The sequence below is a fragment of the Amphiura filiformis genome, chromosome 9 (genome assembly GCF_039555335.1).
Source record: "Amphiura filiformis chromosome 9, Afil_fr2py, whole genome shotgun sequence".
Lineage (NCBI taxonomy): Eukaryota > Metazoa > Echinodermata > Ophiuroidea > Amphilepidida > Amphiuridae > Amphiura > Amphiura filiformis.
In genome coordinates, this window is record NC_092636.1 from 62,760,360 (window position 1) to 62,787,955 (window position 27,596).

The following is a 27,596-nucleotide window of genomic DNA, read 5'->3' on the forward strand; positions in this document are numbered from 1 at the left end:
TCATCATCATCATCATCCTTCTCTTCCACCTCTATCTCTTCTGCCTCCTCCTCCTCCCCTTCCTCCCCTCATCACCAAAGAGATGGATTTTAAGGTTACTCCCTCATCAGAAAACCATTTTAAAAATGGAGGATGTCCACAAGTGTGCTTTGAATGAAGGGCAGAGCAAGTGATGAGCACAATATGTCTACAATAGAGAAACCTTATGGCCCACTAAGGCATCAACATCATCATGATGCTCTCCCTGCTCCTATGTTTTCTCTGTATCTTCATCTCTTACTCATCTATGATGACCCAGAAGTGACTCCTTTGATCTTTCCCTCTAGGGATTTGATTCAATGGATACTGATCACTCCTGACGTTCACAACTTAACTGCACGACTGTAAGTGGTGTGTGCTTATTTAGCGCGCTTGTTATGCACGTTGACTTGATTCTGTACCATAAACATACTGGATTTATGGATGAGAGCCGAACTTTGCCTTTGGGGATGTGGATTATAAATGATACCTAAATTTAATGGATTCGTTTATTACAATTGCAAACATATATGGTGTTTGAACTCTGCTCTTGATATGATGTGGGAATGAGAGTAATTTTCATAGAAATAGTTTATCAGCGTTTATGGTTTTGCTATTATCAGGGAAGTAAATCTGAGCTTTGGAGATATCAATTTTGCTGATTATTGGTAATGTTGTAATATGTCTGCAGGATATTGTGCTAACCTGGATTGGTTTTCTTTGCATATGTATGAACCTTGTCTAACCCTATCTCTACTGATATTATTTATTATTTATATATGAATGTATCATGTTTTAAGAAACTCTGGAAGGATAAAATAAGAATGAAAAAGATCAGCAATGAAATCAATAATAAATTGAATAATTAAAACAAAACGATAGTAACTGAATTTACAATGTTGCCCTTATCATTAGAGATGGCCCATCATTCCATGTAGTGCGCAAGACAACATTGCTACACTCACTCTATGTCTGGCAGGTCGCAGGGTATTTCCAAAGCGCAATCGTAGAGTTTTTGTTTTGCATACATTTAGCATGAATCCGTATGCAACGCTAGATATAATTTGTTATTATGTAACAGAAGTTCAAATCACAGGGACTTCTGGCATAACCCCTCCACAAACAAAACACTGATCATTTGTCATATTTTTTTTCTTTCATCATAATTATAAGTTTCTTTTAAAATTCCCTATTTATTGTGAAAGGTTGTGTGAAGACCTGCTTTTGGTAGCCTGTAAATTGGGCAAGGATACAAAGAACAAATGACTGACTTTCCCAGACAAGTCATTTTCTCTGAGTAAATTACATTTGTAAAACATTATAGTTTTGAGGTCAACTCTCCATGCATCTAAACTAAAGAGAAAAACAAGGAAAGGAGATGTAACGGTGCTGCGGAAAACATAAAAGGCATGGGCTAAATTGTAGATGATTTGTATCCAATTAGCATGTCCATTTGTGTAGCCTACACTGAAATGGTACACTAATAAACGTACTTCCTATGCAATCAAATATGCACTTAAGAAATATATGCCACCGCGCATTTGCCTTTCTACTCACAGCATTCAAAGCCGCATTCTTAATAAATTTAATTAATTAGTATTCTATATGGTAGAAATATTGTAGCGAGATAAGGCAGACATGGTGGGGTGGTCGTGGTGGACATTTGCATAATAAATGGTACCTGTTACCTAGACATATGACTTGTTGTTATTGATGACATTCGTCATTTGTATGATTCTCAAGGACTGTACTATACATCTATACGTGTATGTTATCATATAAGAATAACAGTTTGTCCAAATGAAATCAATTGGTGGATAAATAAGCAATTCAACCATGTAACAGTCTAATCTATTGTGAGTTATATGTCCCATGCATTTAATACTAATTGTCAAAGTCATATCATATAAAAAATAGTCCCAATTGATTAGTATTTTAATAATGGGATTGATATTTCAATCATTTTCAACTTAGTACATTTGTTTGACATATGTCGCGCTACTTGTATCACACTACCCTCTGACCCCCTGGTCATTTACCGGTCACCTCTGTCCGGATAGAATGTTACAGATATCCACACACCATTGAGTAGAGTCACCTGGACCAGAACATGTATGTATCTTGTCTTACCGCTGACTGCGTAATAGCAGACCCCGCGTTTACCCCCACAGCGCACTATGCCGGTATCTTCTTTGATGTTGCGTCACGGCAATGCTTACAAACTGTCCGATATCATATACCTATCAGTGTCTCTCAAAATTAGATCTTCCCCAATCAGATGTGACGTCCAAAAAGCATTCAATTAGAGGCCCTTGCTGGTGTGGTATTGGCTCTACCGGAGCGCAGGATGCTGGGCTTAGGTAACCCAACGCCAGACGCACCGCGTGCGGTCGGCGCCAAAGCCATGAGGGACAGGGGATGCGATTACACTGTGCAAACAACTAAATAAACCCGATTACATGGATGACATGTGCTCTGAGTGCGACCATATCGCACCAGGTGCACAATATGTTTAGGCCTGTTTTGAGTTTGTTTTCTCATTTTCTTATCCGATCTCATTGCTTTCGGTAAATACATTTCTGTCTAACTTTGCTTTGATCTGCCGGATTACATGATTTTTCATGATTTGCAGATGATTTCTGCATTTCTTGTACTATTTTTTGTAAGAATTTGTAAAGCAAGATTTGAGTGTTGATCAATAAGTCTAACATGATGCAGCAAAAATACAATTTGGTTCATAAAACAAATGCAGATCAAACAAAAATTCTGTAAGATGAGGAGAGCATCATTCCTCACAAAATGTTACTGAAGCCAAGCTCTCTCTTCTCTTATTATAACATAACAGGGCTTCCCAAATTTCATAAGAAAAATATGATATGACCCACAGCAGAATACAAATGCTGTTACTTACTAAAACTTATTAGTGGTGTATCAAGCTAAATTTCCAATGGAGGCACAATTTCTAAGCGTCCAGCTAACTGCCTCCCAACCAGGATAAATGTGTACAAAGTGCTCAAAAATGTGCAATTTTAATACTAAAATGGATCAAAATGGGGTTGCATGACCAATAAGTCCTGTGACCCCTCTTGGAAGAGGATGCGACCCCCCAAAATGGTCATTACCCACAGTTTGGGAACCGCTACATTATAATAATATAATGACATTCATTCTTAAAACTATGAGGAGATGGAGTATATTTTAGAAATATTTGAATGAGAGAGATGAATGAGGACATTTTCTGTATGCTTAGATTTTACTCTGTTTGGGTGTGTTTCTGTCTGTCTGACTGTCTGTCTGTGAATCTGATGGTCTGTGTCTGTCTGTTTCTACATGTTCTGTATGTTTGTAAATCTGTTTAAGTGTGCGTATTCATATGCATATGTTCACATGTCTGTGTCCCAGTGTGTGTTGGGGTGCATATGCTTGCCTATTCAATATCATTTTCATTTCACTTGTGTGCATACTCATTGCAATATCTAATTATTGTAAAACAGTATTCATGATCACGTTTTGTCTTGTCTCCTGTCTATACATGGTATAACACTGCTGGTTTGTTAGGTCACTTATTGTAACAATTTATTTACCCCTGGCCATTATATATGACTCATGATAACCACTATATGACTTCAGGTTCAAACATCACTATTTTTACACCCATGAGTTTCCAGCACAAAAGCCCAATGGTGCACTGCTGGATGTCAAAGTCAAAAGTGCAAGTTCATTTTTGGTGTTAATAATGTAAACATGCATAATTTAATTGTGCATTTATGTTTTGTGTGTGTTTATAACAGGTTCTGTGCTATACAGAAGGGTTACATGGAAGATGGCACTTCAACGATATCAGAGCGGTCTTCTCAAGGCGGTATCTGCTGCAAAACACCGCGTTGGAGATCTTCTTAGCCAACAGAAGTAAGTTTCAAAGTTGCTGTAAGAAGATTTTCCTTGTCCAAAGAATAAGCCTATATTTTAGATTGGTAAGGTGTGTCTCAGTCAGAGCTGCCAGTGAGCTGCCATATGCATTCATTTTGCAGTACACATTTGTCTCAGAAAAATCGTGTCTTTATATATTTTCGCTCAGGATCTATGCTATTTTTAAATGATTGAAGGACACAGGCTTATTAGAATAAAAAACAGAAGCCATCAATAATTGTTTTGAACCAATTTACTTTCATCCCTTCAGGTAAACGCAACAGAATATCAAAATCAGTTTCTTACCCCCTATAAAGTACATATTCCCCATACTCCTCAAGAAATTAGTGTGATATTGGTTGTTACTGTGTGCCATTAGTAGCATTTTTTATGTTATTTCAAGATTCACATATGTAAATCCTGGGACTGTCTTTCTTTCAGCATCTGTGATGTTCAACCTGCCCAACAAGGCAACTGTAAAGAAAGTAGTTCATACACTCCCCAGAGTTGGTGTTGGCCTCAAGTATGGTATACCACCTTCAAGGTAAGTGAAACTCATATCAACTGTGCTAGGGGGAATTCCCCGAAACAAAATCTACCCCAGCTCCTAGTCACCCAAACCATGAAACCAATTATTAAGAAAATTCTAAAGTTGTCTCCTGATTGGATAATGCATATGATTACCAGAAGTTTGAATTTATGCTTAGAAGTAATTTTAGAAAGTGTTAAGAAGTGAACTATGTACATGTTCAATTCTAATTTGCAGGGAAAGTACTTTACCTCATAATTTAGAAAAGACCCTTTAAAGGACATGTCTCAATCATACAACAAACTTTCAACCAATCAGAGAGAGAGAGAGAGAATGATTGCTGATTATTGAACACTAGAGGGCAGCAGTCAGGTACTCCAGGTGGACCCTTTTGTCTAGTGTTTTCTGTAGTACCATCGACAAGTTGATTTAGAAAGCCACAGAACCAACAGATAATGACAGATTAAAATAAAAGAAGAGAAAGAAATATACAAAAAGATGCCCCAGCAGTAGGTCCTGGACAGAGCCTCATTATGTACAAATGTTGGTTAAGTTAGTAAATTAGCCAGAAGGCAGAAATAAGCTGTGTATGCTCCTATATGTGACCTAATCTGATCCACTCAGGCCAAAGTCAGAAATTTTTTTAATTGAGTTTCTACCATTACTAACTTGCTCAGTACATACAATTACTGGCGTTGAATCCCCAGGTCTCTTGAATAATTGGTGGCAAATATTTGAACGTTTTATATGTCCATTTTCTTAAGGGCTGGGGTATGAGCGACCTTGAAGTTCCGGTATCTGGAGAGGGGAAGCAATGAGTTACCTCAAATCACAGCGGCAGTTAGTGACTGGGCCGCCGAGTGCTAATATATATTTATTTTGGAAGGTTCGTGTTTGTTTTAAATTTTGGGCGTTTTTCCAAAATTTGATATTTTGGTCATATTTCAAAAGCGACATGCCAAAGACAACTCTTTGGGCACATAGTTTGTTATTGTTATTGCAGTTCTTTTCCACATACCTACGTTAACATTCGATTGGGTGATTTACTAATATTATATATTTTATGACTGCAATTTGGCGTTTTCAATGCGTTTTACACGTATCATGAAATTAACGCAAATATCTAGTCACGCTGCTTTTAGAATTTTTACCTGATCGTCGGCTTTTGCAGGCAACAGAATGCAGATTGGCTCACGATAGATGTCGTATTCCTCTATGTGGTTCACTCATTGATAAAATGAGTTTGCATTCCTTGTAACAACACACACATTGCCGTCTGGAAACCGGGTCTGGTACTGATTTTGGGACAGCCAATAGACTTCAGCGCCGTATCAAATCTCATAAAACCACACGACTGACGACTATGTGTTTATGTTTCCCGCACGAAAGCTTGTGTCTACATCTATTACTATACTTCTTTGGAAACGTTGACCTTTGACCATTCTTTGTATAACGCCCTGATATGACCTTGATATGTTCGCTTGATTGGGTGCGTTATAGCATCCATTTCATTGAGGTGTTAGGACTTGGTCAGTATAATACTTGCAGGGATACAATAGTTTAACATGGTGTGTGAGCATGGTGAAAGACTCATTATTGATTAGGCGCAGACATATTAAAGGCACAGGTCCTTTGCGTGTATAGCAGAAAATTATAATAGAATGTGTGAATAGAATGTTTGGAATTTTGCAACTAAAATACTAACTGCATTCTGCATTATGTATTTATTTATTTATTTAGCCTATGCCTATTTATTTATTTACTGACTTATTTATTTATTTTATTTATTTGGTATATTAGTTGGTAGGCCTAGTTAGTAATATTCCATGATAGGCCTACGCCGGTTTATTATTGATTGTTGATAACTTGACAACTTGATTGATTGATCGATTGATAGTCATTTCACATTATATTCCTAGTTTATAGGCCAATTTGAATAACATCGTATATTAGATAAATAGACCTATCAGTATTGATTTATTCTATTCAGCAATATCAAGGATTACTATCAAACTTCTCATAGCTGATTGTCAGTTGGCTCAGTGGTAACGCAGTAGGTTTTACAACACCGAGGTCCCGGGTTCGATTCCCACCTCTGCCTATTTTTTGCAAGGCTGAGAAAAATGAAATTTCTGGACTGCAAACTTATTTGGCGCGATCTGAGCTGGTCCTTTTCTGGTGGCTGTGTCTGTTACAGGCACACTCCCTCTGCATCCAAACCAGGTTCACGCTCATTAGACCTCCGTTAAGTTTTTTATTGTATTTTCTCTTCACTTTTTAGTATATTTCGGTTTCATCATTGCCGACTTAGCCTGATGGACCAGATCTGGTCACATATATCCCCAAGTCAATGTGATGAATAGTAAAAGTGTTTGCACGTGTGGGTTGTAACTATTAAAATATCTCTTTCCAAGACTCGGTACGGTGTGTTTGCAGCTATTAAAATTATCTCTTTAAAGGGCAGATCTATTGCAAAAACAAGTTTATCTCCATTAGAATAATTATTACATTACAAGTTGACACTTGTTGCAATTTTTTATGCATATTTCTCCTGAAAAAAAGAGAAATTGTGTCGGTAAAGTTCGGGCTTGTACGTGTTCTTCCACTGTTTGAAGCAAAATTAATTTTCAAGGCAGCGGGCTGATGACGTAAGTAAATGAAGCGGACACTATATCATGCTCTCATTTACTTGTGTGATACAATCACAATCACTTTGACAAGTTTGATATTAGCAACAGTGAGTTGTACTATTATTTACCATGACAATGCTGCATAACAATATGCAGACTATTGTTCTCATTTGGGAAACAAAGCCTGACACAGTATTGTTACTATGCATTTGCTTTGTAATATTTCATCCAACTGAAACTATAATACCTATAGCATTGCAATATCGCACAGGGAAATCAGATACACGAGTTTGTGGACTTAACACGGTTTATATGTTACTCTCAGATTGATCACGCTGAAATTCGAAGCTCAAAATATTTTTTTATTTTTTAGTTCAAATATTTCTCATGATATTGATATACATATGAATTTAATATCACAATTTACTAATATATATAAAAAAAAAGGAGCGGCTGATTTTATCCATATGTTTAAAAACCATTAAATTTGTAATACTTAATTCAGAGTTTTATTCTGTGAACAACAACAGTATACGTTCTGTGCATTGAGAATAGCCCCTTCTCTCAAAGCAGGCACATCTCATTTCATGACGTCAACTTTTTTCTAGGTCAAATCTGTCTCGTTCGAGGGAACTCATCACTTAAGTTGTTTTTTGCGGAATATCAATTTTAAAACGTCTTATTTTCTCAAAAAAGAGTCATTTTCATTGTCCTCATAATTAGCTTGCCAATGATATGATGTTATCCGAGCAATATATATGACTTTTAAGAGACTCTATGTGTTTGCAGCTATTAAAATAAAAGCACTTTCTCCATAAATCGGTATTTAAGAAAAGCTTTTAGATGATGTTACTTATTCCCTCCTGGGTTCGTTAATACCCAGAAAACAATTCTTCAAACACGTTGCGGAAAGATACTTTGTCCTTCACGTACGTCACTATGCGTTGCGACCAATGAATTGCAATGCTTGTCTTTAAATTTAGGCTAAATATGAAGCAGGCTTCAGCAGCTGCCTCTACAACCACACCGCCCTGAGAAAATAAATTTAGGGGCTACTATAAACCATGATAATTCAGTATTTTGAGCTTGTGTTGATAAGGTGGAAAGGCTTGATAGTCTAGTACGAGGTTCAATAGGGTCAAATATGTTTTGCTGTGCCCTTCATTTTTGGATACAATCAATTTCTTCAAGAAATAATTTTCAACAGCTCAATGTAAGTTAGCATGTCAAAAGCATGCAGAATCCACCACTGCCAAACACTGATCAAAGTACAAAATGGTAATGCATTTATATTTAATACTTGCAACATTCTGACATTCTAAAAATAATCACCCAAATTACATACAGATATTACACAGATAGTACCAATTTGTGTAGAATTGCACTAATATAAAGTAACACCAAGATCAGAGGCCCTGGAAGATGTTGGATATTGGGGAAGGCCTGGCCCAAATTGTTGGGGGCAATGGTCCTCCCCCCCCCCACCCGGTTCCGGAGTCACTGAAGATTGTAACTGTATCATGGATATCCTCTGTTGTCTTTTTGTATACCTGTTGCAGGCGTGTGTCACTAGCCAATGCAAAGCAGCTCTTCAAAGCATCCAACATGACGCAAGCATGGCAGAGAAGAGAAATCTCAAATTTTGAGTACCTCATGTATCTAAATACCGTTGCTGGTGAGTGGACAAACATATGAATACCTGAGTGGAAGAAGGGCCCAACTCCATCAAAACTGTTTTTGAGATATTAAGAAAAAACTTAATATTTGGAAAAGTTTTATAGGCAGAGTGTTTTCATCTTCAGAGGACCTTTAATAAATGAACAATTGAACATACAATATTACATACAATCAAAATTATATATGATGTTTCCATGGCAACGGTACAGGTCTTAATATGACCTGGAGTTGGGCCCTTCTTCCACTAATATACTGCAAGTGCCAGTTCCGTAAGCAGATGTGTTAAAAATAGCTACAGAAATTTGGTAATTATCTATTGATTGCACATGTAGAAGCATGTAATATGTTAGCAAGAAAGTTTATTGTAGTGAAAAGCAGATTTCATGGAAGAACAAAATTCCTCTTTAACCCAATATTTGTGGAAGAAGGGCCCAACTCCATGGAGTTGGGCCTTTCTTCCACGAAAACAATGATTAAGTGTACTTGAAAGACTACTTAGAGAGTGGATTTTGGCTCATCTTTCACACACAAGGAAGAACAGTCTGCTGGCAATAAAATGCGGGTCTAACTCATTTTTGTAAAAAAATGGAGTTGGGCCCTTCTTCCACTCAGGTATTCATATGTATTGTTTTACTATCTTTCATTGAACAAACTAGACTTAATTTTGAAACACACAGGGCACCATGAGGACCTTAGGATTATTTGAGTATGTAACCTGCTTTGGTAAGTGAGTTACATCTATATATTATAGATGTAACCAATACCTTATAGAAGCCTGGATGTAGGCCCCTTTTACCATGGAAATGGTGGATTTACTATGTACCACTCAGGAAAAACCTGGGGTGGTTGGTTCTTGGGTACGTAGGTTGGTTCGCAGAATTGCAGGTAATATTGCATTTCTGAGGCCATAGTATTTAAGGGACCAATGCAATAGGAAGTGAGCATCAAGTAGCCATTTACAGAAAAAGTTGATTATAAATAAAATCAAAAACACCTCCTGGAGGAGGACATATCAATAAGAATATAGTAAATATCTCTTGGACTTTTCCAAGAGATATTTGCTATTTGTAAAGACCAAAGCATGGATTTCATAATGATTACCAATGCATGGTTTTCATGTGAAATATCATATCAATCAATCTAAAGATGATATTAAAACATTTGTGTGTGTTTAACTTCCTGTACTCTATCATATTTTGTGACATATTATTTCTTGCATTTTATTTTAGGTCGTACATATAATGATTTGAACCAGTACCCTGTGTTTCCCTGGGTGATAACCAACTATGAGTCACCAGAGCTTGACCTCACCCTTCCAAGCAACTTCAGAGATCTTTCAAAGGTAGGATTCGTTGTACTTTATTCAAATCAGTAATTCAATAGGTTCTTAAGTGGTTTTTAAACCCTTTATGTACAGCTTAAAGTTGCTCTTCACATTTAGCTTTAAATGTACATAAGGGTTCAAAACTCAAAAGATTCAACTTGGTTTCCTATAGAATATCATTTCTCTCATATTCTGGAAGCATTTGGAATGTCCTTCCAGCTCATGTGGCTTCAGACCAGGATTTACAGAGCTTCCAGTGGGTTGACATAAAACAAAACACAGACACACACACAAAATTGGTTCCCAGCACATTTTGAGTTGGGCTGAACCCTTTTGCAATGAGCTTTGATATTGAGAAAACAAAAAGCAACTAAATATTTTGTTAAAGGTCCAGTAAAGTTACATGAATGAGTTCAAAGACTAGGAGACTATAATTTCCTCTTTAGAAATGTTTGGGCCGGACGACAACTTGGTATATGCTGTGGGAGTATGCCACACCTCATGCACAGGGAGTGTGTTTACCTTTAATACCAGCATGCAGGGTACCTACAGAGGCAAGAAATTGCCTCTGATTTTGTTCTTGAATTTGAAATTGACTTGATTTCACAGAAAGGTGCCTTTAGATGTAAATGCCATATGCAAGTATCATTGGGTTATTCCATTTGAATTCCATACCTTTTGTGGAAGATTTTTGAATTCCAACCAAATTCAACAGTTTCAATTATTCCAGTTCCAACCAGTTTCATCCAGAAAAAGTGGTATAGCTTATTGCAGTGGAATTGAGATGATAGTCAAATCTTCCACAGGGGTGTTTGGACTTTAAATGGAATAGCTTATTGCAGTGGAATTGAGATGATAGTCAAATCTTCCACAGGGGTGTTTGGACTTTAAATGGAATAGCTTATTGCAGTGGAATTGAGATGGTAGTGAAATCTTCCACAGGGGTGTTTGGACTTTAAATGGAATAGCTTATTGCAGTGGAATTGAGATGGTAGTGAAATCTTCCACAGGGGTGTTTGGACTTTAAATGGAATAGCTTATTGCAGTGGAATTGAGATGGTAGTGAAATCTTCCACAGGGGTGTTTGGACTTTAAATGGAATAGCTTATTGCAGTGGAATTGAGATGATAGTCAAATCTTCCACAGGGGTGTTTGGACTTTAAATGGAATAGCTTATTGCAGTGGAATTGAGATGGTAGTGAAATCTTCCACAGGGGTGTTTGGACTTTAAATGGAATAGCTTATTGCAGTGGTATTGAGATGGTAGTGAAATCTTCCACAGGGGTGTTTGGACTTTAAATGGAATAGCTTATTGCAGTGGGATTGAGATGGTAGTGAAATCTTCCACAGGGGTGTTTGGACTTTAAATGGAATAGCTTATTGCAGTGGGATTGAGATGGTAGTGAAATCTTCCACAGGGGTGTTTGGACTTTAAATGGAATAGCTTATTGCAGTGGAATTGAGATGGTAGTGAAATCTTCCATAGGGGTGTTTGGACTTTAAATGGAATAGCTTATTGCAGTGGAATTGAGATGGTAGTAAAATCTTCCACAGGGGTGTTTGGACTTTAAATGGAATAGCTTATTGCAGTGGAATTGAGATGGTAGTGAAATCTTCCACAGGGGTGTTTGGACTTTAAATGGAATAGCTTATTGCAGTGGAATTGAGATGGTAGTGAAATCTTCCACAGGGGTGTTTGGACTTTAAATGGAATAGCTTATTGCAGTGGAATTGAGATGGTAGTGAAATCTTCCACAGGGGTGTTTGGACTTTAAATGGAATAGCTCATTGCATTAACACGTTTAGTAAGTACACATTTATTGTTGATTTATTTCCATGCAGCCAATCGGAGCCTTGAATCCAAGCAGAAGAGCGTTCTTTCAAGAGCGGTATGAGAATTGGGATGATGAGAAGATCCCTCCTTTCCATTACGGCACCCATTATTCCACTCTTGGTTTTACCCTCAACTGGCTTATGAGACTAGTAAGTAGCATACTTTATATGCATATCATTGTAATTTCCATTTTATTGGGACACTCTGTATATCGCCTGAAGATCACATCAAATTTTCAGTTTTACAACATCAGCATGAAAATGAGTAAACATATCATGTATCAAATTAGCTGCCCCTACAAGGCATGTATCATACATTTAACCCAAACCGACCTGTACATTAACAGTATATGACTAACAAAGGCAACACAAATAAACACTGGCATATGATCACTCTCTTGTTTATGCAGTATTTTATCTCTGAAAGCCTGCCAAAACAAAATGAACATTGCAAATGTTTGAAAACAGATATGGCAATGTTTTGTTAGGATATTAGGAGAGAGTGAAACAAACATAACATGTAAAATACACCCATAAGCTAGTTACTGCAAAATGAAGCTGAACAGTTTGAAATTAAAAGAGTCTAAAAAATAAAATGGCAAAAATACTTATTTTCAAGTAAAATGTCTTAAAGGTGTTCAAATAACCCCGGCAAATAACAAACTGCAAAAAATTTTATTTTCCAGTAAAATTCAAATGGGTGTTTAAAAAATAAAACTGCAAAAATAATCATTTCAAATTTGCAATAAATAATTTTGAGCTTTCTTAATACCGTGGAAGTTGTTCCAGTTTTCATGTTAATATATGTGACCGTACACCACGAATGAGCCGTAAATGTCCTCAATTGTATTCTGAGTTACAGGGTAAAATGGGCATGAAGGTCATATTCATAGGTATTTCAATTTGGTGCTACGTGTATCTCATTAAATGAGGTACACGTAGCACCAAATTGAGGTACCTATGAATATGACCTTCATGCCCATTTTACACTGTAACTCAGAATACAATTGAGGACATTTACGGCTCATTCGTGGTGTACGGTCACATATTTGAAAACTAAGAAAATTACCATTGCAGTTATATTAAAAGTTCTTTATCACCATTTAAAGCAAGAATGATAGTGATATTTGGCATTATTCACGTATTGGTTAAATCAATGCAAATTTGACTAAAAACAAAATTAGCAAACCCCTAATAAAACCAAAATGGAAAAAAAACCCATACATCAGGGTTTGTGACAATCCCGGTGTTATAGTGAATCCATAGGCAATATTTGTGTGTTATCTAATGGTAAAATGCCCTAAGTGGCATAAGGTCATGATAACATATCACATATTAGCACTGTCACTTCAGCTGTTTATAGCTTCACCAATTTGTGTTTTCTGACTTTCTTAAATTTACTCTGGCAAAAAGCAAGGTATTCACCTCAGCAAATGTTTACTTTCATGTCTTTTTGTATTTTCTGTTAAGAAAAAGAAAATATGTTATGAAATATGGAGGCCCCCGCAATGCCAGCATTAACAGAGATTTGATTTGGCAAAATGTCTACAAATAAAACAAATTTGCATACAATTACTTTATACCAATTGTGACACGATCAAGGGAAGTGAGTCGGATGTCGCTAATATTGATTTGACGATATTGGCAAAGAAAGTGTTAAAATTCTTTTGTTTTATATTGTTTTCAGGTGATCGATAAATTGACCTAACTTTGCAAAGAAAAGTTGTATCAACATGGGGTTTTCTGTTTCTGAAAGCTCTAGATGTCCTCTTTAGAATCCTATGTAAAACTCATTTTCGGCCTGTGTCGACATGTGACTTATTCCCCTTGATCATGTCACAATTGTTTTGTCTTTAACTTTAGTCAAATGTGCACTTAACAGATATTTTTAAGGCTATTTTTGTACTTTAATAATTCAAAACATTCAAAAGATAGATTTGACCTTTGGTGAAGTATCTAACACATCCCCCATGTATAACAGCTGATTTCATTATATTTTAAGTGTCATTGTCAAGTTAAAGGCTGCAATCATATCCATGTATTTGTTTTGATCTGAAGATCAATTCCAGACAAGAATGCTTGTGTTTGTGTTAGCCTAGGGCCCTGTTTGTTTTAAATAATAACACAATTGTAGGCATAAGTGTGCCTGTGACATATGTTACCACATGTCATGCCAGCATATGACACTCTTATATAGGTAAAGTGCTAGAGATCAAATCATCTGTGTGAATGGCAAGAAGAATGTATGTATGCAATAGCTGCCATGTTAAAGCTGCCTTGTGCACGCTTACTAATACAAGATGAAAGAAAAAGAGCAAAGTACACCACCTTGATGTGGGGAAGCAAGTAAAATACCGACTAGACAGTATGCAGGGGGACAAAAACAGCAAATGTAGGGATTAGAAGTAGGCAAAGTTCGACAGCCAAAAATTACCAGTTCCAAGATGTTCAAAGGTTGACTTCTTGTAAGTGAAAGATAAAAGTTGTATCTGAATAGAGAAAATATCTACATTTTGTGGTGTAAAAAGCTCTAAGGATCTCAAAATTGAAATCTATTTTGCTGACTATACAAATGTATATCCCTCAAAGACTAAAACGTTTTCACAGGTGATGCTGTGATTACTTCCTGTCTACAAACAGGGGAGTATATTTTGTGAGGACTTGTATTGTTTCTTATGTTAAAAAATAAAACATATAATGTGAAAGCATTTTATTGTAAGAGTACAAATATTGAAATAGAATGGGTTAGTTGAGATAAACAGTATGACTTATTTATTTAACTCTGCATTTTCCAGGAACCCTACACAACTTTCTTCTTGAATATGCAAGGTGGCAAGTTTGATCATGCCTCAAGATCCTTCTCATCTATAGCAAGCTCATGGAAGAACTGTCAGAGAGACACAGCAGATGTCAAGGTAAGCAGTGTCAATGAAGGTGCCTAGTCATGTAGCCAGTCTCCAAGGCATTCCAAGTGGCAAAAACCAGTGTACTGAGAAATCCTGATTAGAGAGAAAAGAGAACAAAGAGGGGCTTTTTTCCATCCCAAATCTGCTGGGAATTTTTTTCGAAGGGGTTGGTTAGCCCCCTGCCCTCTGGTTACATTACTGATGTGCCCTTTCATATTTATCTGCCTGTCAGGGAGATCGCACCCATTGGGAGAATTTGAAATTATTTACTCATTTTCTTCCCAATTTTGCTTCAGAAGTAGGGGTATTAGACACAGGGAAACAAGACCTTGATGCCCTGACTTTCACACAATATAGTTGATTTACCTACAAAAAAATTGGTATGAAAAAACCCCATATATATACCAATTTTCAAACAAAGCCATTTGTACTGAGAACACCCCATGGGTTTCAAACTGATATGATATTATATTATCATGATGATGACACAGGTAATCAACTGATGGGAGGAGTGCCTAAGTCTCATCTTCATTCATTAATAGCATTACTACTACAATAGGACCAGCAATTATACATAAGATCATCAACCTCTGCAAACCTGAAATTACATGTATATATAAACATAATGTTTGATAAACAATAGAAGTTGTAATTACTTGATGTTTAAAGCAACCTTCCCCTTGTATTTCTTTGCTTTCCAAAAGGAACTGATTCCAGAGTTTTTCTACATGCCAGAGATGTTCATGAACACCAATAACTACACATTAGGGAAGCTGGATGAAGGTCCAGATGTAGATGATGTAATGCTACCCCAGTGGGCCAAGAATCCAGAAGACTTTGTCAGAATAAACAGAATGGTGAGAATTTAATAATAATGATGTCATGAACACCAATAGTTCTAAAACCTATTTTGGAATGCATAGATGGGGTGAAGTAAGTATTTTATGTGACAAAATTAGTCACAATGAACAGTATGATGATATAAGTTGAATTGTAGTTAGTTTTGAAGATGTGATTGGATTTAAAAAAATACCAAGGCCTAGTTCATGTCTTGAACCAAATAATATGAAAATATTCTAACTCCCAAACAACTTTTTTCAATGCACTTGTTTTCTAGGCCCTGGAGTCTGAATTTGTATCATGCCAGCTACATCAATGGATTGATCTGATATTTGGGTATAAGCAGAGAGGACCTGAGGCAGTGCGAGCAACCAATGTGTTCTACTACCTCACATATGAAGGCAGTGTCAACCTGGAGAGTATAGATGATCCTGTCATGAAAGAGGTACGTAGCCTATGATCAGAGACTGAATTAAAAACACTAATTTGCTTCTGATGATCAACACCCTATGGCCTGTGGCACGTAAAAATAAGGTTGATTCATCTGGTGCCTTCACTGGATAAAAGGAATCACAGAAATTTCAATCAATTTGTGATTCAATCTCAGATTATAGGTAGCAGTATGGATAAAGTACTCGGAAGGTCCACAATGTGTGTAGGTGACTTTTATATCACTCATTATATAGATTCTAGGCAGATTGCCATTTATCATTTTTACCATCAAAATCTCTGTGTGATAGTTTTTACCATCACAGGATTGAATAGTTTTCACCATGTAAGCAAAACATGGTGTTATGTTGATGAAAAAATGTAATTCCTATCTTTAATAGTATTTTAAGTACCCTAATAGAATGTATGCATGTGTGATATAAAACAAATCATTAACTGTCTTAAATTTGTGTAATGGTCAAAATATTATCACTTGGTGAAAAGTGTATTGTTCCATTCCACTCGCCATTGCAGCTCCTGGTTATTATTTGATGAGAACAAACAGGGTTTTTGCCTGGGCTAATTCAAACTTGCATCACCACACACCAATGTACCAGAGTCTAACACCTTACTGATTGAGCTAACTTGACTGCTAAAATGAAAGGGTGTCATTATGTATTGTACATGGGAACCCTCTTTCTCCTGATCTGGGTTATCTGTCACTTGATAACCAATTCAATATTTTCAAATATATTTGTTAATTGTACATTCAGTCAAGTTATGTTTTAAAGAGTGCATGTAGGTAAGATTTTATTTTCATAGTTCAGAATTTACAGCTAGATACCTGCGCAAGCAAGTAACTGGAATGTTAACTCTTGCCCAACATGTTTACAATTCTCAATTGCCAATGAACAAGTGTCAAAGTTGAGTCCAGCTATGTACAACTTAACAAGGAAGGGTGTTAAGCTGCGATGATATGATTTTGTCAACTTGTTTGTTTTCGGTTCTCTTTCAGGCTATTGCAGCCCAAATACGCAGTTTTGGGCAGACGCCATCTCAGTTGTTGACAGAACCTCATCCACCGAGGAGTTCTGCTATGCACTTGGTATGTACCTGTGTTTATGTATATTGATCCCAAGTCACATGACCCAATTAGCTTCACATGGTTTCTATCCAGAGGAGACATCCCAGTCTCACCACATTTCATTGTTGTAGTGTGACGTCAAAGTTGATCATTAGTCGTGTTCACATTGTCGGACGTACGCCCGGCGGAACTTGATCGGCGTAAGTTGCTAGGAGTAGCGGTAGGCGCTGCTAGGAGTAGGTGCAGTGTGAACAATGGTCAGCGTAAGTTCCGCCAGGCGTACGTCCGACGATTTACTCCTGACAAAAGTCAGGAGTAGCGAGCTGGGTGTAACCTCCGCCAGGCGTAAGTTGCAATGTGAACGCTGCTACTCCTGGCACCCGGTGTAAGTATGACCTTTTGTTAGTCGGAAATAAGAAATTACATACCACGCGGTTGATAAAGGTCACAGAAACACCGGAAGTGGTAGCAATGTTTACGCTGACCAGAAGTGAATGCTTAGTGGAACTAATTGCCGTAGTGCTAGGAGTAGGCTAGGTGTGGACACGCGGTAGGAGTAGGGAAAATATTTGTGGAATTTTGATCAATGTTAGCGTAAGTTTACGCCAGGTGTAACTCAAAATGTGAACACGACTATTGCCAGGTTCACGCTATCTATTCACGTTAACAGGTGTGCAAACCAAGTGTGAACCAGGAACTTAGGTATGACATATTCACTATGACGGCGAATACTTTATGTAAAATTATCACCAATTGAGTCTATATAGAGTGTATCAGTACAACATCACTCATGACAGAGTCATCCTCATTTAAATTAAATTAAATAGAATAAAACAGGTGATAGGTATGAATAGTTGTGGAATCGAACTAGAGACCTGTCCCTCTGTCACCTTAGAACTGTCCCCCAACTTTACTGCCATTTCAGTTGTTATACTGTTATGGTTGGTTTAATGTATTCTGTGATGTTTTATGCCATGGAGCAAAATCAACATATGAATCAGCATTCCCATGTACGTTGAATACCAAATGGGCACCTTGAAATGGGTACTTGTGCTTGAAAAAAGGGATGTATATATTGTTATGAATTTGGTAGACAGCCGAATCTGGATTTGTCTTTTTGATAAATTCAAGTTATGCATGAATTATTTTGAAATAGAGAACAAGGGATCAAGCGCTTTAGCTCTACCTTGTTGCATATCAATTTTTACCGTGTTCAGCGTGATAAGTAAGCGAAAGATGGTAGCATACCGGGTAGGCTAATGGTGCAGCGCAGTACAGTTAACGATAAGTTGATATGCTACCCTCTTGAGCTAAAGCATTGATCCCTTGTTCGCTAATTCTAAAGTAATTCATTTGTAACATGAATTTACAAAAAGCCGAATACGGATTCAGCTGTCTGTGATTCATGCATTCATATTTGTTCCCTGGAGCAGAGTTGATATCTTCTTTGGTTTCTATCTATTGTGAATCAATCAAAAGGTTATTACAATTTGTATTCAAATCTGTTCCTTTCCAATTGACAGAGTCCCATGATGTATTCAGATCAGCTACAACAAGACGTGTTGATGATAATCAAATTCCTCTCCAACTCACCGGTCATCCACGTATCGGCTCACACACATCCAGCAGTACCACAACCAGCAGTTGTGACTGTGGCATGCAACCAGACGTTTGCAATGAATAAATGGAACAACCAAGTAGCAGGTAGGATATTAAAGGTCATAGGTCAAAAGGCAGAGGTCAGCATGTTAGAGGTCACATATGATAATAGAAAGATGGTAGACAATATGAGATATATGTCCCAAATATATTAATGTAGAAACATCATTTTTATCAGGTTATAATTTTGATAAATTTGCAAGAATTGCATGTTTTTAACATTCTATTTGTTCCATCAATTATTCAATATCAAGTATATTTGCATTTTGCTCAAAATCATCAAAGCCTACTTTGCATGCCCAAAAGCAAAATATGTTACGTCAAAATAATCTACACAAAATGTAATGCATCACCTTCAATACCTTAATTACTTAATCGCCACCCAGATTGCCTCATATATTGTTTTCTATATCAGCCTGATATTTGCAAATTACTTACTTAATTCATTAGCTGACAAATTGAAAATGCATGTTAATTGCGTTTAAATTCTTAATTGTTTGTAATGACTTTAGTAATAAATATTATTTTTAATCTTGGTGACAGTTCTTATATACAGCTCAACAAACAATGCTTGAATGAATTGTGAAATTTTGATTCTCAAACTTTATTATATATTTTCTTTATTTTTGTAGTCACTCATTTATTGTGCAATGTAATTATGTCACCACTGGATTAAAAATGATTTATTTATTTTTAAATTTCTGGAATGAAATCATACTTTTTATGTGCTGATTTTGAGATTGAAATCCATTTTTTGCAGTGCCAAACTTTAACCAGCCCGGCCAACCTACAAGTACAGTATTTTCTTGCCGTATATATTTTAATGAATATGCAAATTGGTTTGATTAATATGCTAATATTATGCGTATGTATGCAAATAGATCTGCTATACGTATAGCCTAACCAAAGGTGGATTGCTTCAAGCTTGCTGACAATGTTCACTGCTACATAGGAGTACATTTACTTACATTTACTAACATTTTAAAATGGGTTCATGATGGAGAAATGGAGAATTAATATTATACAAATAATAAACTCAATCAGCATGTCTGAGAATTATAATTACTAAATTAAAGTTGAAGTATGAAGACTGTCAGGGCCAGATTTACTTTCTTTTAATTATTTTTTTCCTCTCAAAATTGTGCCCCCTCCCCAGATCGTGACTTCTGGGCACAGGCCCACTGTACCTTGTGGTAAATCCAGCTGTAAGACAGTAGATTCTATTAATATTGAAATGCAATTTGCAACTATAACACAGGGATTTTCTAGAATTCCAGATGTTTTTAAAATTTGGACAGAAAAAAATATTGTTTTTCTAGAGAAAAGAGATTTGAAAAAAAAATGTGATAGAACAAAAAATAGAGAGCTTGCGATTTCCAAACGCTGTGATCATACGCGCCCGTGTATCTATTCGAAATCTCGTCAGAAGAGTGTGAATAGATGTACAGGCGTACGATCACAGCATTTGGAAATGAGCTCTCTAACGTGTCTTTCACTACCTGAGTCAATTATTGTCAACAGAAGGAGGTAGTATCATGAGATCGCAAGTTCATGCGTATATAGTGTGAGTGTTTTGCTTGCCGCTTCGATGCTATCAGTGCAGTTATTTAGAAATTGTTGTATGTGAAGGTACACTGTTTTCCTTCCATTGGAGTCAAATAAACTTCCCAATGGGGCTACTAACTAACTACAACACTTTTGTACACCATGATGTGTCTTCATACTTCAAGATATTTAGGATATACTCTTTGGGATCTATCTAGACCACTCACAAATTACCAATATGCAGTACTCCACGGGGTAGTCAGAATGGTGTAGGATACCATGGTGCATGGAGATGAGAGTAGCTCACTTTCATAGCATTACTGAAAAAAAAAAAAGCGACCAACCACAATGAACTAGGAATGCATTTTAATCAACTAACAAGTGCCTTCTTATGTAGCTAGCTGACACATTATAAGATAGCTTTAAACTGGTTATTGATTCTGATGTTGCCATGTTTTTGTCATCTTGTATGGGTGTAACCAGACAAGAGGGTGGGGAGACTGTCTCCTGTGAAAATATTATTTGGTAAATTTGAGATAGAAAGGATAGAAATTAATGTTAAATCAGCCCCTTATCCTGTTTCCTCTCTCATCCAACAGACAGATTTCTCCCTAACAAGGCTTTACCCCTAGAAGTAACCAGGCTGGACATTCCAGATTTTACATCCTATGCCATTTCAAATCAGTTATTCTCCTCAAATTATTTGCCATCCTTTCTAGTATTCCACATTGTATTATAGCTTCAATTAAAGTCAAATGTTGCAAGTCCCAAGTATTTCCCATCAGTGTTGCTATTTTTAATTTTCGGACAAAAATGTCTGTGCCGAGTGTCATGTCAAATGCGAACTTCCCAGAAGCTCTGACCTTAGCGACGGTGCCTAGTAATGACATTGCGTAGCGTCATGGGTTTTTTCAAGTCGTGCATAGTTTTCAACGTCATATGCGTTACGTGTGGAATGCTTGTGGATGCACTCATTGGTTTTAAATTATATATGTCATGTCCAAGAATAAAATATAGCAACAGTAAGATGATGGATGAGTCAAGAGTAGTATAAAACTGAATTCCTGTCCGCAATTTGATCCAATAATGTTTATATACAGGTACTCCATTGCTTCCCATGGCAACCCAGAAAAATAACCAGTTCAAAGCTAGCAGTAACTAACAGTCATCAGCATATTATATGCATCATGTCTTGCAAGTTTTTTTCTCTAAGATAGCCAGCCAGCCTGTTTTAATGTTAACACAATCCTTTTAAATTTTTTCCTTCTACCCGTTGGCTTGGTATATATGACACTGATACTTTGTGCTGTTATGATGATGTTGGTGAGTGCTTATAATTACTTCCAAATCAGGTGATGATGTCAATAATATCACCTCGATTGAATCATGTCATCTGGTCATTACAGAAGTACCATATTGTGGTACTGTGATGAAGTGATTTGGTTTTGGGGGTTGCATGGGTTTGAAACATGCCATAGGACTCACCGGTTTGTGTGTTTGGTTCAAAATGCCTTGCTAATTATGTAAAGTCATTTGGTTTGCAGTCTTGAATGGTCAGCATGGCACTACCCTATGCACTCACTTGTCCCTACATGCACACTAAATTAACCCCAACTGTTTATTGCGTTGTCCAGTTTTTGCATGCAGACATGCCAGACTACGTTAATGAAATTAAATGAATCTAATGAAATAATGCATTATGGACATAATGCATGGCAAATTGGCATGTACAATTGAAATAAAACAGTACTTGTTGCTGTGGATCTATGTATCAAGTTGTCTCCTCATCCCAACCGTATGCACTTACCCCGCATAATAGTTAATACCCTAATTGTCCTGCTTGCATATGATCAGTCATATTGGTTGTAATGCTCAAGAAAAGTTGACTCCATGCTGGGCACTATGTTTTCGTATTTCTTCAATACCAGGGATCTATTTGACAAAACTTTGAACCCTTCATAAGTTTCAAAATCCATCTCATTCCAATAATCAATTGTAAAGTTATGAACTTTGCAGTGGGTTTCTGTAATACATTATACAGTGTGAATTGATTGTAAATCCGCTATGTGAAATTCACTTTATGATGCATCTTATCAATGGATTTTGACATTTAGGAAGTGACATAAAGCATTGTAAAATGGACTCAGGCTTCATATGATCTTCATTTTATCATCTTTTAACTACCACCATTATCATCGTCATCATCATCATCATCATCAAATTTGATTGTTCTTATCATTGGTCTTTCCATCATAACAACTCTTTCTTCTCTGACAGGTACAGCATAATCAATTTTATTCAAAAGATTAATAAGTGAATTTAATAATATCATGAAGTGAACTTAATGTATCATGTAATCTTTTTATATAAAACTATTTTTTATTATTATTGTTCATTATCATCAGTTATAAAATGCATGCCAGCACTTTGTAAGTTTAAATGATTACTGTAATTTTCTGGAAAATATCCAATATTATATAGCATAACTGTGACTAATTTAAATTGTATAGCATTAATGATCAATAAAATAACATGTTTATTGTGAGTATAATGAACCAAATCTTTAAGATTAAATAAGTAGAAATTCATAGGAGCCACAGTATATATGCAAATTAAAGCACCCAAATCAAAATGAATCAGTAACTTTGCACATAGAGGCATGCATTATCAATTCAAGAGGATAAGACATTGAAATACATGTTTCTTTTAACATATTATAAGAGTTGCCAAAACACTTCAGTCAAATCATTGAAAAGCCTTATCCAATCCTCTCTTACTATATGTGACACAATCTGGTCTATGGAGGCCAAAGGTGGCAAATTTGAAGTTGAGATAAAGGCAAAAATATGGAGTAAAAAAACAAATAAAATATGTAAGAAAATAGACATCACAAAACTTCAAAACTTTAGAACCAAGCATGCTAAATCTTTGGTGTTTTCTATGTATAATAGCCTAATGTTTGTAGAAGGTTAACGATTTTAGTAACTAAATTGTCACAAATGCCTCCTTTGAGCTCCATGGATCAGATCGTGTCACATATAGACTTCTATGGAACAGGAAACTAACTGAAAGTCATGGGAGCCAATATCAAAAAGTCACACTATTTTTTTCAACCATTGGTTTCTATAGAGGTTGTGCATATGACGATCATCCCGTAAATATGGCGGACTACTCAAATGCATTCAACAAAAGCCTGATTGCATCTACCGCGACAGTTCATCTCACACACATAACAAATGCACTACGATCAAATAGGTTGATGACAACATTTGATTGAATTGACTGCACTGCGCCATGATTACGGGGAAGGAAATGGGTTCAAATCCTTTGTTTGGAGCCAATCGATAAAAGCATGCAGGGCCTCTATAGGCAGTTAACATTCGAAAGATGCACATAAAATCTTTAAAAGTTGCCTACACTCTTATCAAGTTCTTGAAGATATTGCTCTTCTCATTCGCTTTATTATAATTATATTATCAATTGATAATCTATTATACAATTTCAAATACTATTAAGTTATTATAAACAGTAGAATGTAATAATGCTGTCACCTGCACCCTGGAAACCTAGCTGTGCTTAGCATGATAGCCCAGATTAACCATCATTGTATATAAGGGGACAAACCAAAACATCCATGAAGCCACATGAAGTAAACTTGTTTCATTTTAGAGAGAGTTGAAAATGTTATGTGTATCCACTCTCTATAGATAGGGCAAGAGTTGGCTTCATCGATCTTCTGGTTTGTTGCCTCACTCAAAGAGTATTTACATGTTATCACACTAACCAACTAACATTGCTTTTGTGATTTTCTCATGTGATGCCATCATTCCTAATGCCTCCCCTTATACTTATTATACCCATTCATGGTAACAGAAAGATGTATACGGTACTAATAAATCAACCTTGCTGTTCCTGATTCCAGAGAAATGTACAACAATTTCATTATGTTTAAAATATTTTTTGCTTTCTATTTTTGGCCCTTTATTTCAAATTTGAACACAAATTTAGTTCGGTACATTCCTAGACCCAAATGCAAGGTTAATATTAAACAATGTGCTAACTTTGCTCAAATCATCTGAACTTATCATTTAGATATGCCTATATAACTGTGCAGTTTTCTGGAATCAGGGGTAGCTAATACCATCCAAGATGTAGTTAGCAAATAAAGTGTAGCATTGCATGATAACTACTAACATTGAAATCAACCATACTTGCTGTCATTAAGCTGTAGCATCTGCCAATATGTGCATTGTGTAATGAGGGCAACATGATGATGTTTGATTGGCCAATCAGTCTGTCACCCATGGCCATACTGTAAACCATCTTGCTATTTGGTGTGGGAGTTCTAAAAAAGTCACCGATCCTACTTCAAAAATTACAGGCCCAATTACAAAACAAAACATTATTGGCCCAACATTTGGTTTACTCATGCAGAGTATAAAATTGTTAATCACTTGCATAAACCCAGCCTGCCCTCATCTTGCCCACATTAACTCTCATGCACAAACATTGGCAGAAATGTGCTAAAATTTTGTGACAGTTCGTAATGAAGAAGGTAATTTTTCAAAAATGTAAGTTACTGGTGCCGGTGTTGATGCTGTGTCACAAATGGCACATTTAAGTATTGAGGACAGAAACTGTATTTAAATTATACTGACGAGATCTGTGATTTCCAGAATGACTTTGTTGATGATTTTAGTCAGTCAGAGGAAAGGACATTGAGATAAATGGATGAAAATGGTCCAGAAATATAGTGTGAATTCATGCCCCAAATGCTTCAAGTGACATTCACAGAATTTTAGAGGTCAACTAAATTGATTAGAATGTCCTTATTGTAACGTGGTAATATGTAGTCAATTCCTGATTTAAAATATACCACAGGAGCATTGTAAGAACATGTTTATTTTGATAAAATAGCACATTTTGTGGAAATGATCAGGATGACAGTCTAAAACCATATATGGTTAGAGACATCTCAATAACCAAGTGATAATATGGAAATATTTTTATATTTAATCTCAACAGATGCAGGTTCTCCAGGGTATTCAATGGAAGCAGGAAAGAATCTTCTTATAGAATTGGATCCTCTAATACGTAAGTGTTATCTGAATGGTAAATAAATAACATTTGAAGGGCGTAACAAAATGGTGGCAGGGGACAGACTCAGGGATGTTTGTGTGTCACTCATTATATTTCACTATGAGCCGAGAAAACATCAATTAAATGTGCATTGATGTGTGCATCCTGTTTGTAACATGTTGCCATGCTCAAGCTTAAAGACACAAATTAGAATTTGATTTCAGCCAATAAATGCCAGAGGTACAGTGCTTGGCCTCCATGAGTGACAAGCCAATATAGTGGATTAGTGTTACACAGGCAAATTTTCAGTCCTTGGGTCTAATCTCTTAAATGAGTTTGGGTTGAAATCATTCCTTTGTTCTTTTCATTTTCAGTATCAACAACTGGGATGCATCGGAGGCAAATAGTTGATACAATGGACACCAATGTGAAGGCCCAACCATCATGTTATGTAGTGACAGCCGATAATAGATACATCATGGCCTGTGGGTTCTGGGATAAGAGCTTCAGAGTCTACCTTACTGATACATGTAAGTAAACTGACACAGATACATCATGGCATGTGGGTTCTGGGATAAGAGCTTCAGAATCTACCTTACTGATACATGTAAGTAAACTGACACAGATACATCATGGCCTGTGGGTTCTGGGATAAGAGCTTCAGAGTCTACCTTACTGATACATGTAAGTAAACTGACACAGATACATCATGGCCTGTGGGTTCTGGGATAAGAGCTTCAGAGTCTACCTTACTGATACATGTAAGTAAACTGACACAGATACATCATGGCCTGTGGGTTCTGGGATAAGAGCTTCAGAGTCTACCTTACTGATACATGTAAGTAAACTGACACAGATACATCATGGCATGTGGGTTCTGGGATAAGAGCTTCAGAGTCTACCTTACTGATACATGTAAGTAAACTGACACAGATACATCATGGCCTGTGGGTTCTGGGATAAGAGCTTCAGAGTCTACCTTACTGATACATGTAAGTAAACTGACACAGATACATCATGGCCTGTGGGTTCTGGGATAAGAGCTTCAGAGTCTACCTTACTGATACATGTAAGTAAACTGACACAGATACATCATGGCCTGTGGGTTCTGGGATAAGAGCTTCAGAGTCTACCTTACTGATACATGTAAGTAAACTGACACAGATACATCATGGCATGTGGGTTCTGGGATAAGAGCTTCAGAGTCTACCTTACTGATACATGTAAGTAAACTGACACAGATACATCATGGCCTGTGGGTTCTGGGATAAGAGCTTCAGAGTCTACCTTACTGATACATGTAAGTAAACTGACACAGATACATCATGGCCTGTGGGTTCTGGGATAAGAGCTTCAGAGTCTACCTTACTGATACATGTAAGTAAACTGACACAGATACATCATGGCATGTGGGTTCTGGGATAAGAGCTTCAGAGTCTACCTTACTGATACATGTAAGTAAACTGACACAGATACATCATGGCCTGTGGGTTCTGGGATAAGAGCTTCAGAGTCTACCTTACTGATACATGTAAGTAAACTGACACAGATACATCATGGCCTGTGGGTTCTGGGATAAGAGCTTCAGAGTCTACCTTACTGATACATGTAAGTAAACTGACACAGATACATCATGGCCTGTGGGTTCTGGGATAAGAGCTTCAGAGTCTACCTTACTGATACATGTAAGTAAACTGACACAGATACATCATGGCCTGTGGGTTCTGGGATAAGAGCTTCAGAGTCTACCTTACTGATACATGTAAGTAAACTGACACAGATACATCATGGCCTGTGGGTTCTGGGATAAGAGCTTCAGAGTCTACCTTACTGATACATGTAAGTAAACTGACACAGATACATCATGGCCTGTGGGTTCTGGGATAAGAGCTTCAGAGTCTACCTTACTGATACATGTAAGTAAACTGACACAGATACATCATGGCCTGTGGGTTCTGGGATAAGAGCTTCAGAGTCTACCTTACTGATACATGTAAGTAAACTGACACAGATACATCATGGCCTGTGGGTTCTGGGATAAGAGCTTCAGAGTCTACCTTACTGATACATGTAAGTAAACTGACACAGATACATCATGGCCTGTGGGTTCTGGGATAAGAGCTTCAGAGTCTAA

The 27,596-nt window shown here is 36.7% G+C and overlaps 1 protein-coding gene across 1 annotated transcript in view; it reads left to right on the top strand.

The window, feature by feature from the left end:
* The window catches only part of LOC140160214 (neurobeachin-like), a 411,951-nt gene that overhangs the window by 375,344 nt on the left and 9,011 nt on the right, over nucleotides 1–27,596 (top strand). The window contains 13 exon segments of the mRNA XM_072183491.1: nucleotides 3,810–3,927; nucleotides 4,369–4,471; nucleotides 8,646–8,761; nucleotides 9,993–10,105; nucleotides 11,930–12,070; nucleotides 14,716–14,835; nucleotides 15,531–15,683; nucleotides 15,944–16,111; nucleotides 17,111–17,200; nucleotides 18,703–18,883; nucleotides 19,599–19,631; nucleotides 25,409–25,477; nucleotides 25,837–25,992. Of these exon segments, the coding sequence (XP_072039592.1) occupies nucleotides 3,810–3,927; nucleotides 4,369–4,471; nucleotides 8,646–8,761; nucleotides 9,993–10,105; nucleotides 11,930–12,070; nucleotides 14,716–14,835; nucleotides 15,531–15,683; nucleotides 15,944–16,111; nucleotides 17,111–17,200; nucleotides 18,703–18,883; nucleotides 19,599–19,631; nucleotides 25,409–25,477; nucleotides 25,837–25,992 (1,561 nt within the window).